General features: G+C 46.7%; 1 protein-coding gene across 1 annotated transcript; it reads left to right on the forward strand.

The window, feature by feature from the left end:
• Window positions 1-8,043: 8,043 nt before the first annotated feature.
• On the forward strand, window positions 8,044-10,970 carry LOC106701666 (antileukoproteinase). The gene is made up of 4 exons (XM_070382031.1): window positions 8,044-8,373; window positions 9,184-9,403; window positions 9,819-9,968; window positions 10,716-10,970. The coding sequence occupies exons 1-4, from the start codon at window positions 8,251-8,253 to the stop codon at window positions 10,742-10,744; spliced, it is 522 nt and encodes a 173-aa protein (XP_070238132.1). The 5' UTR covers window positions 8,044-8,250; the 3' UTR covers window positions 10,745-10,970.
• Window positions 10,971-11,910: the final 940 nt, after the last annotated feature.

Raw genomic sequence — 11,910 nt, forward strand, 5'->3', positions numbered from 1 at the left:
TGGATGTCTTTGTCTTTCCCTGAAACAGGGGTACATGATCATGAGCTCTACAACTTTCCTCCTGAGCCAGTGACCTTTTCTTGATGGGATAACCCAACTACTACCCTCTCAACTCGCCCTCCCATCACAACTGCTCCCCACAGGTTGGATTCTTTCACCTCCTTATCGCACTGGGGAACCCGTCCCATTCTCATGGCATGTGGGAAGGAAGAGAAAGCTGGGTTCTTCCCCTCAAAACCACTCTTTCATGCTAGGGGGCTCAGCCCCCATAATGCCAACGATGGCAGTGCCCAGGCAGAAAAGACACACCCTAGCCTCTGCTGCATCACATCTTGGAATTCCACAGGCATCTCAGACTCCAAAGCGAAGGTCCTGCCCAGAAAGAGTAGTTCCCACTGTATGTAGGTGTCCATTTCCATTGGGGTTAGTCAGTTGGTGGCCCAGTCAGTTAGCCTCTGTGTCAGTGCTACATGCCACGAGCTTCGGGCACTGCTAGAGGGCTCCCTGGGGAATCACTCGCTCTTTCAGGAGGTGCTTGGACCTCAGATATGGGAGATATGGTCCTGAGATATGGGAGAGGTTGATTTCTTTACTAACACTCAGACCTGGGCTGGGATTTTGCAGAGTGCAGGGGGCATCCAGAGGCATCCTATAACCTGCACATCCTGTCTTGTCCAGTTAAGGCAAAGCTTGGGAGATGCCAAGGAGATTCTGGCAAGGATGGGAGACTCTACCTGCTGCACCAATGTGAGCAGGATGGCTAGGGTAATAACCTCAAGGGCCATGAGGGCAGGTGTGGGCACATGTGTGCCCCTTCATGAAAGCTAAAGAGGAGGTCCAGGCTTATTTCAACATCCCAACCCATCTTCCACTTGGTCCAGACCCACAGAAAGGGCTCTCTGCCTTGTTCCCTCTGCCAGGCTTCCTGGCCTTCAGTATCATCCCCACTCCCAGTCCTTCAACAAGAGTCCCACGGAGTCACCATCTCAGGGGGTTCTCCCCCTTACCCATTTCTCTGGTGCCAAGGGCTCAAGGGCACCCAGGAGAAACTGGTAAGGAGATGAGGGAAAGAAGCCTAGCAGTGGTACCATTCAGAGGATGTCCCAGACACAGCCTGAAACCAGAGGGATCTTTGAAGCTTTAAAAAGAGGGATTTGGGGGACTTCTCTGAAGGTCCAGTGGTTAAGACTCCACCCTTCCAAAGCAGGGGTCGTGAGTTTGATCCTTGATTGGGGAACTAAGATTCCACATGCTGTGTGGCACAGCAAAAAAACTTTTTTTTTTAATTTAAAAACACACCAAAAGAGGGGTTTTGTACTCCCATAGTGGTCAAACATTGCCTAGGAGCTGAAAGGAAATCAGAGGAAGTCCCAGGCATTTCTGGTTCTTCCTCTGGACAAAGGGACTGCAATAGCTCAAAGATGTGCCTCCGAGTAAGATGTTAGCATGAAACACTAATTGGGGTCCTAGCCATACAGAGACAATCAAAGGTATTGAAGGCGCCTGGGCATGAAGCAACCGTGTTCACTGTAACCAGTACCCACAGCAGTGCTCCCATCACAGACATCTTTGCTATGAGCCCTGGAAGACAGAGTAGCTTTGATGGGTCAGGAGGGAGTGCCCAGTGCCCTGCTCTGTCCAGTTGGGAAGGTTGGAAGGCGTCTGGTGGTACAAAGCCACAGCAGAAGGTCCTCCTACAGTGATAAATGTCAACAACAGCCAGTGTCTAAACATCGCGAGGTCCTGTGTAGGAAAGCAATGCATTTACCTCGCGGAAGGGAAAGAGGAAGTCCAAACTCAGATCAAACTTCTTCGATCCAGTTGGCCTCAGTACCCCAGACCCACGGGGAGGGGCTGCCTCCTTAGTGATTTCTGGCAGAGCTTGTGCAAGGCCTCCCTGACAGTAACACCACTCTTGCCCCAGGCAAGGATTCCCAACCAGTTACCTGGGACTGCTTTCTCCCACATGCCTCCAAAGGCCCTGGGCTCATTGTGGGGATGTTTGCAAGAACAATCCAACCTTACGTAAATTTCAAAAGCTCCATGTGGAAAGAGCTGGAGTGGGAAAACCCCTGCAGAAAGCATTCAACTGTGAAGCGTGTTCATGATGGGAGGAGATCTGACAGCCACAGTTGTCATCCCTTAAATGACTGGAAAGAGAGGGAGTATGCTTGGAGTGACCTTCCCTTGTTTTTACCAGATTTCCCAATATCTATTTTTCGGTCAAATTCAGCAGGTTTCTACCCTGCCGCCCACCACCAACTTGTTGGCACAAGACCACGATCTCAGGCAGCCAGCCTCATGGTGAAGGGGTCCTCCAATCCCCTTAGAGAATATTTTTAAGAGAAAGTTTTCCAAATGTGACAATAATACTGTACAATCCAGGACCTGGATGAGTGTCTCCCAGGACTAGGGAGGGAGAGATTGGAGTGTGGCTGAGAGCTGTTCCTGGCTTCCTTCACTGGTTCCCTCCAGGATTCATTCATTCAACACATACTATGAGTCACTGTGCCAAACCACACAGATGCCATCCTCCTTCTGACGACAATCGGAGTCTACACGTGTCAGTCGCTGAGCTCTATGCTGGGATGTACTTTAGTTGAGTTCTCCTGGAAGCAGACACTAAGACAATAATGTGAGGACAAATAATTTACGTGGGAAGTGATCCAGGAAGCATTTTTCAGAGAATGGGCTTGTGAGGCGGGGAGTGGAAGGAAGCCATAAAGGGAGCAGGGCTGAGGAGTTTACTGTTGTGAGTACCGGGGGCGCGTCCTGTTGGAAAACTCTGGGAGATTTCATAGAGCCTGCCTTGAAATTTCCCACTCTGGATGAGAAAGAGGAGGTATTTATCCTCCAACTGGTATCTGTCATTGGCTAAGGGCTGCTCCCTGAAACCCCTCAGGCAGAGAATCACAGGCTTCTAGTAGATGCCACTGGCATGCAATGGAGTGGGGAGTGCCTTGGGAATATGGACAGGGCACAGAAGGGGCCACTGAAAATTTTGGCTGAAATGAACACTTATTATAAAACTACATGTCTTTTTAATTTTATTTTATCTATTTGGCCATGCCCACAGCATGTGGGATCTCAGTTCCCTAACCAGGTATCGAACACATGCCACCTGCGCTGGGTCTTAACAAGTGGACCGCCAGGGAGTCCCCTAAAGCCACAAGTCTTAATCTACTCAGACTGCTATAGCAACGTGAACTGGGCGAATTAAACTACAGAAATTTATCTCTCACTGTTCTGAAGTCTGTGAAGTCCAAATTCAAGGCTCTGGAAGATTTTGTGTCTGGTGAGGTTCCCCTTCCTGGTTTGTAAATGGCCACCACGTTCTTGCTGAATCCCGCCAGAGAGAGAAAGATCATTTCTCTCATTCCTCTTCTTATAAAGACACTAATCCCCATTATCGAAGGCTCCACCCTCATGACCTAATCACCTCCCAAAGGCCCTTGTTCCTAATATCACCACATTGGGTGCTGGGGCTTCAACATAGGAATTCTGAAGGAACACAAACATTCAGACCACAGCACTACAGTAATAAAGGCACCGTGGTATTGACAAAAGGATACACACACAGGTCAATGGACAGTGCAGAAGTGAGTTCACGTTCAAGTAGTCAATTGACGGCTGACAAAAGTGCAAAGGGAATTCATCAGAGAAAGAATAGCCCTTCCAACAAATGATGCCGGAACAGCTGGACATCCGTAATCAAAAATACGAACCTTGAGCCGTACTTCAAATCATTTGCAAGAACTCACTCAAAACCGATCATAGACATAAATACAAAAATTAAAACTGTGGAACCTGTCAGAAAACATAAGGAAAAACCTCTGTGACCTTAGGTTATGCAGGGATTTCTCAGGTACAAAACCAAAAGCGTAATGAAGCAACACTAACGGATGCGACGTCATCAAAGTTAAAACTTCTGCTCCTTGAAAAATCACTCTTAGGAAAATGAAGAGACAGGCCGCCAAGGACTCCCAATTCAGAAAGAAAGTCTTAGGTGTTAAAGAACCCTTCTTGGAGAAGGAAACGGCAACCCACTCCAGTATGCTTGCCTGGAGAATCCCTATGGACAGAGGAGCCTTGCAGGCTATAGTTCACGGGGTCACAAAGCGTCGGCCCCAACGAGCAACTTGGCACATAGCGCACATGGTGGGACTTCTCTGGTGATGGAGTGATAAGAATCTGCCTTCCAGTGGAGGGGACATGGGTTCAGTCCCTGGTTGGAGAACTAAGATCCCACATACCTCGGGGGCAACTAAGCTCCCACACCATGCCCAGAGAGAGGACTGCGTGCCACACTAAGACCCAACACAGCTAAGTCAATATTTAAAAAAATAAAGAGCCCTATCTTGAGAAGAAGAATGCTGGATGATTGTACATGGGGATCTGTGTGAGAAAATAGGCTTTCTTTTTAAAATAATTTTCTTTATTTTTGTTGAAGTTATACATTTAGGTAAGAGCTTCCCTAATGGCTCAGATGGTAAAGAATCTGCCTGAAATGTGGGAGACCCAGGTTTGATCCCTGCATTGGGAAGATCCCCTGGAGAAGGGAATGGCAATCCACTCCAGCATTCTTGCCTGGAAAATCCCGTGGACGGAGGAGCCTGGAGGCTACAGGTCGCAAAGAGTCAGACAGGACTGAGTGACTATCACTCACTCCTACATGAAGACAGACTAAGAAGTCACATGCTTTTACAAAGCATGTTGTGAAGAGTATCAGTTGCTTACCATCAGCGTCCCCCTAGAGGAAACCATTTCTAGTTCATCATCTTGGCATTTGTATCTTCATTTCTAAGTAATATTCATTGTATTACACCTTGACAAAATAATGCTGCATCTGGACTTTTCAGTTTTAGATCTAGTCCATTGAATTCCCATGACTGAAAAGGAGATTTTCATCCACCTCCTTGCTCCCTACACCTCTGGCACCCAGGCTCACCCTCCCACACCCCTCCCTCCCATCAACACTATATGCTCCTTGTGATTTGATCCGGGCTATTGTTTACATTATCATGATTACATAAACAGGTTATAGTTGAACTCTGTTGTAAACCAAATGCCTTTTCCCTTCTGACATGGCTTTTTTATTTTCTCTGAGGTGAAAAAAATGGCCTGATTTTGTGTTTGCTACATTTCCTATGTCCATTGGGCTTTCCAGGTGGCTCAGTGGTGAAGAATCTGCCTACCAAGCAGGAGACACAGGAGAAGAGGGTTCGATTCTGGGATCTGGAAGATCCTCTGCAGGAGGAAATGGCAACCCACTTCAGTAATCTTGCCTGGAAAATCCCAAGAACAGAGGAGCCTGGTGGGCTAGAGTCCAGGAGGCTGCAAGAGTTGAACACAGCTGAGCACATATGAGTTGCTGCTGCTGCTGCTAAGTTGCTTCAGTCGTGTCGGACTCTGTACGACCTCATAGACGCCAGCCCATCAGGTTCCCCGTCCCTGGGATTCTCCAGGCATGAACACTGGAGTGGCTTGTCATTTCCTTCTCCAATGCATGAAAGTGAAAAGTGAAAGTGAAGTCGCTCAGTTGTGTCTGACTCTCATTGACTCTATGGACTGCAGCCCACCAGGCTCCTCCGTCCATGGGATTTTCCAGGCAAGAGTACTGGAGTGGGGTGCCATTGCCTTCTCCGCGTGTGAGTTGAGAGATCATCTATTCAACCACATCCTCTTCACCAGTCGCGCAATCTCCTCTCCATGTATTCATCAGTGCCAGATGTTCTCTATTAATTTCACCTTTCAGAAGATGAATTTCCTGGGGCCCTCTGACCCTCTTTAATCTGGTCTGGTAGTTTTTTTTTTTTTTTTTTTTTTTCATTTTGAAGTAGCAAATGTGCAATTGTTTTATGTTTTCTCTTTATATTTCTTAAAATTTTTGTGTTGAAGTAGAGTTGATATACAATATTATATGTTACAGGCATATTATATAGTGACTGACATTTTAAGGGTTATACTCCATTTATAGTTATAGGAAAATATTGGCTCTATCCCCCAGGTTAGGCAATATATACTTGTAGCTTATTTTATACATAATAGGTTGTACCTTTTAGTTCCCCTGGGTTTCCCAGTGGTGCTAATGGCAAGAATCTGCCTGTCCTTGCAGGAGATGAAAGAGACACAGATTTGATTCCTGGGTCAGGAAGATCCTTTGAACAAGGGCACGGTAACCCACTCCCATATTCTTGCCTGGAGAATCCTATAGACAGGTGGAGCCTAGCGGGCTACAGTCTATAGGGTTGCAAAGAGTCAGACACGACTGAAATGACTTACACGCACACTTAGTCCCCTACCCCTGTATTGTCCCTCCCAGCTTCCTTCTCCCCACATAACCTCTAGTTTGTCCTATCTGTATTTCTGGCACTCAGCTCTCACTCTGGGATCTTCTGTCACCATCATCATGAGGACTCTCTTCTTTTCCTCTCCTACATTCTACTTTCTGTATTTCATGCATTTTTTTTTTCTTGGTTTCATCTTAAGAGGCTTTCTTTGCTATATCAGTTCAGTTCAGTTCAGTTCAGTCGCTCAGTCGTGTCCAACTCTTTGCGACCCCATGAATCACACCACACCAGGTTTCCCTGTCCATCACCAACTCCTGGAGTTCACTCAGACTCACGTCCATCGAGTCGGTGATGCCATCCAGCCATCTCATCCTCTGTCATCCCCTTCTCCTCCTGCCCCCAATCCCTCCCAGCATCAGAGTCTTTTCCAATGAGTCAACTCTTCTCATGAGGTGGCCAAAGTACTGGAGTTTCAGCTTCAGCATCATTCCCTCCAAAGAAATCCCAGGCTGATCTCCTTCAGAATGGACTGGTTGGATCTCCTTGCAGTCCAAGGGACTCTCAAGAGTCTTCTCCAACACCACAGTTCAAAAGCATCAATTCTTTGGCACTCAGCTTTCTTCACAGTCCAACTCTCACATCCATACATGACCACTGGAAAAACCATAGCCTTGACTAGACGGACCTTGCTGGCAAAGTAATGTCTCTGCTTTTCAATATGCTACCTAGGTTGGTCATAACTTTCCTTCCAAGGAGTAAGTGTCTTTTAATTTCATGGCTGCAGTCACCATCTGCAGTGATTTGGGGGCCCCAAAAATAAAGTCTGACACTGTTTCCACTGTTTTCCCATCTATTTCCCATGAAGTGATAGGACCGGATGCCATGATCTTCGTGTCCTGAATGTTGAGCTTTAAGCCAACTTTTCCACTCTCCACTTTTACTTTCATCAAGAGGCTTTTTAGTTTCTCTTCTCTATCTGCCATAAGGGTGGTGTCATCTGCATATCTGGTGTTATTGATATTTCTCCCGGCCATTTTGCTATTTAAAATTGTTTAAATTTCTCATCATGTAGCCAGTGTACAATAAATGTCCATTATGATCATGCAAGAGCAGTGAGGATGACTCTGGGGTGTGAGAGGATTTTTTGAGCCTATGAAATGACACACCTGTTTCAACTGGCTCTTCAACTGACTGCTAAGAAGAGCCCCATCGGTTTATCTCAGGAAACAGAGCTCCACCGTGACTGACTTTGTATCAGTCTCACTTCCATTCTGCTAACAGGTAGTGTGTTCATCCTTCAACTTCCTTCCACTCTTTTCAACTCAAGTTCCCCCTCTGTGATCTAGTCCGTTACTATTATCCCCACTTCACAACTGGGAAAGCTGAAGCCCAGAGAGGTTTTCCTTGCTGTCCCCTGTCCACCTGTCATTCAGCAAAGATTCTCTGTGTGACTGGCCCTGCAAGTATCACATGGTAATAAGTCAGGAGAGAACGAGAGAAAATGTCACCTGCCCTTTATGGAAGGGAGTGACCCTGGGTAATGTGGTAACAAATGTGGCAAGCCTCCAGTGTCCCGGATGTGGGAAAGTCATGGCACTTTGAGAGGCCATGGTTCCGGATTTCTAACAAGTTCCTTTGTAATGTCCTGTTTGGCCCTCTTTGCCCTTCCCCCCTTCTCCCCAAAGGAGGGTATTCAGGGTCTCCTAACGTGTTCCCAGTGGCTTTCTGACACCACCCCCTCCAAGTCCTTCAATCCCCTTCCTAGTCCTCATGCTCTTGCCTAAGGGCAGGAAAGAGCCAGCAACACTCTGGATGGCGTGGTCACTGTCCTCACCTGAATTTCCTGCTGAGGAAGTAGCAGCTGAGAGAACTCAGGGCAGTTCCTGAGGGAGCACACCCATCGGAGCGGGTATAAAGGGTGAGGCTGACACTGGTCACCACCGCCCCACCTGCCCTCAAGATGAAGTCCAGCAGCCTTATCGTCTTCCTGGTGATATTTGCCTCTGGATTCCTGATGCCCTGGGCTGTGGAAGGTGCTCCCAAAGGTGAGTTGAACTCTCTCAGGCCATACGCAGGTACCAAAGTCAGTGACGGCTCAGCATGGGAATAACCTCTTCTTTTAGCCCGGGGCAGGCCTTGAAGCCCTCTTTCCAATGGCCTATGGCCCGTTAATTTCAAGCATGTCTCTGAGGACTTCAACTAAGAGAGTTTCTGTACATCCAGAAATAAGCCCCTGTATTTCTTATTTTTATTTCTCCATAGCTCCTTCTTTACTTTTTTTTTTTTTCCTCTGTCACATTATTTTGGTCACTATCTGTTTTAGTTTTCCAAATTGTTCTCTGTTTCTCTTCATGTGTTTTTGTTGCTGTTGTTAATGGTCACTCTATTTCTGTTTGCTGAGAAGCAAATAGCACTTTCTATTTGCTTCTCAGTTGATCTGTTCTCCTTTGTTTAATCTCGAATGAGTGGCCTCTCTTGCTGTCACTGTCTCTTTCTGCCTCCCTCCCAGCCAGCCCTGGGCCAGGAATACGTGACCATGAACTCTATTCAGCACTCCCCGGAGCTGACTTATACAGACATGCAATAGCTGATTGAGAAATCTTCAAGACTTCTGTGAGGTGGCTGATGTCACATTGGTAGCTTGAAATAAGGACTAGTGGGAATATTTATACCAGGGAAACTGGCAAACTCCACACAGTCTCCCTCTTGAAAGATCTAGTGGCACACCACCATCTACACCTTCTTTCCCATTGACTCCCTCTCGGTTGAGGGTTTGGCTGAGCTTGGCACTGTCCCACACCGGCCTTGAAACTGGAATCCTAATGGCTCCCTTCATTCCTCTGGGGTCAGCTACTCCAGTTAGGTTTCTCTCCTCCCCTGGTTCCTTCTGCAGGATTGTGATCACGACTCAGTGCCAGCTTCTTCTTCCCCCTTTGTTCTTACCCTTCAGGAAAAAGGTAAACCTGGAGTCTGTCCTTTCATACGCCCTGTGCTGTGCTTTGTATATGAACCTCCTGAATGCCAGAGTGACTGGGAGTGTCCGAAGAGGAAGAAATGCTGCCAGGGTGTTTGTGGCATCAAATGCATGGATCCTGTAGACACGTCAAAGCCAGGTGAGGAAGTCCAGTCCTGGAAAGGGGGATCAGGGAGGTCTGAGCTTGAGGACATGCTTCTTGGGCAAGTGGAGGGGGCTCGTCTGAACTGAGGTGGAGGATGGGATAGAGTCAGGGTTTCTCCACCCCCTCTACCAGCTCTGTTTTCTCAGGTAGACAGTAGGCCAGTTGGTGAGCCCGTCAGCCAGCAGGTCAGTCAGCTCATGAATTAGTCTGTCCATTAGACACACGTATGTCAGACACTGGTCGGGGTCCCGTTGGCGGGAGAGAGTCTTCTTTAGGACATGCACCAGCCTCAGATTGGATCCTGAAGTTGGGGAAGAACCAATTTCCATGTATGGGGTGAAGATGGAGTTGGGAATTTGGGTGATGTCCCACGGGTGAAGCCTCTGAATTGTCACTTTGTTTTCATCAGTTAAAGTCACTCCTGGGAAGTGTCCAGTGGTCACTGGCCACTGTGAGAGGCACAAACATGTAGACGACTGCCAGAACGACAGCCACTGCCTGAATGGTTTCAAGTGCTGCAGCGGTCCGTGTGGGAATTCATGTGTCCTGCCGGTGAAAGGTGAGAAGATCTAGCAAGCTCCACATCCCCTGGACCTTAATATGCTCTCAACCTAATGGTACCTGTGTATGTGAAAGAGGTTGCTTGACATCTTCCAGTACTTCCCCATTCCCCAAGCAGATCCTCTGCCCTTCAATGACCTTCACCCCTTAGAGTTTTCTAGACAAGTCCCAGGAGGCACCTATGACAGGCCGTGCTGGGTCCTAGGAAGGAAAGCGTCTTGGAATAAGGCAGGACGAAGGAGCATGATACAAGAGGCAAGAGTTCTATCTTTGAATATCATCTCTGCCTCTGACTGACTTTGTGACTGCGAGCAACTATTTCATTGTCGACCTCAGTTTCCCTATCTGTAAAATGGACGCAATTACATCCATGGCGATACTAAATGTAAAAGTGATTTTTAAGACTTGAAGTACTGTTTGCATTCAGAGAATGTTGCTGTGGTTATGGCCCCGATTGGCTGAATTATCTGGAACCACAGGGAACTCTAGTAAGATGCATAGATGTCAGTCTAGCCCAATATTCTGATTTTATCAGAGGGCAGCAGAGAAGAGCCTGTGAAAAGCCCGGATTTTGTCTTGATTCCTACATCAAAGGCCAGCACTGTTTCAACTATTCCAGCACAATGCTCTCTACTTATCCCAGGGGATCTAGGACTTGGTGGTGGAAGGACCATCTGGGTGGGAAGGATATAGGGTCACTTAAATAATTCCTGTGCTGAGGCTCCACTTTGTTTTCTTTCTACAGATTCAACCTTTCCAGGTCAAATACATTAGGACTTCCTGGTCTGTGTGCTCTGGGGATTCCCCCTACTCGCCACCCTGCAAGCCTGGAAAACAATGGAAGCACCTCGGTCAGGATGTGGTTTTGAGACCAATACTCCTTTGGGGACAAGATCTGGCCTGTTTTATCTCAGTATCCCCAGCACCCAGTGTGTAGCTTGGCACACGACAGGAAATGCCTATTGATCAGTGAATAAATAAATGTACTAGGTTTTCTCTGCATTTGCATCTTCCTTGACTCTTTTGAGTGTGGACTAGGGTATGAGGAGTGAGATGAAGAATAAAATGTCTGAATGTGCGGGGTTTCTCCAAAAACCCATAAAATAGCAATCGGAAGAAGAGAGTGTTTTGGTTCCAAGCAGATACAGGTTTAAATCTTACATGCATAGAGGACAGCTTCTGTAGATTTGGGCAATGACTTTGTCCCACTGACCCTTAGTCTTGTCATCTGTAACGTGGAAACGATAACAGCAATGACAATTTCATAAAGTGATCAGGATTAGAAGTGATAACATGTGAAAGGAATAGCTCACTGACCATCACATAGTAGATGATCAACAAACGTTAGACTTACTTCAGGGTAAACAAGGTGCAAAGAGTTTAAAAAAATGATTACGTTTGATGACATCAGGAGCAAAATTGACAAACACAAAAAGTTGAAAGATAAATGAGAGCTTAGAAGTAAATACTTGGAATGATTATCACAAACCAAGAAATAGAAAAATATGTGAAGAATTTCTACAGATCAGTAAGAAAAACAGCCAATCTCTTAGAAAAAAATGAACTATGAATAGCATGGACAATCAAATAAGAGATTATTATAGCAGATTGTATACAGATATATAGGAGCTTCAATGTCACCAGTTACAAGAAAAAACCAATTAAAACAACCAGACACCATTTTTTATTGATCAGAATGGCAAGAATGAAAAGTCTACATTATAGGTCTTCCCTGGTGATCCAATGGTTACGCGTCCACCTGCCAACGCAGGGTTTGATCTTTGGTGCAGGAATATCCCACGTGCTGTGGAGCTTAAGTACACTGAAGCCTGTGTACTTAGAGCCTGTGCTCTGCAGCAAGAGAAGCCGCTGCATGAGAACGCGCGCACCACAGAGAGTAGACTGCACTCGCTGCAGCTGGAGAAAGTCCACACACAGCA

Source organism: Bos mutus, chromosome 13 (assembly GCF_027580195.1).
Source record: "Bos mutus isolate GX-2022 chromosome 13, NWIPB_WYAK_1.1, whole genome shotgun sequence".
NCBI lineage: Eukaryota > Metazoa > Chordata > Mammalia > Artiodactyla > Bovidae > Bos > Bos mutus.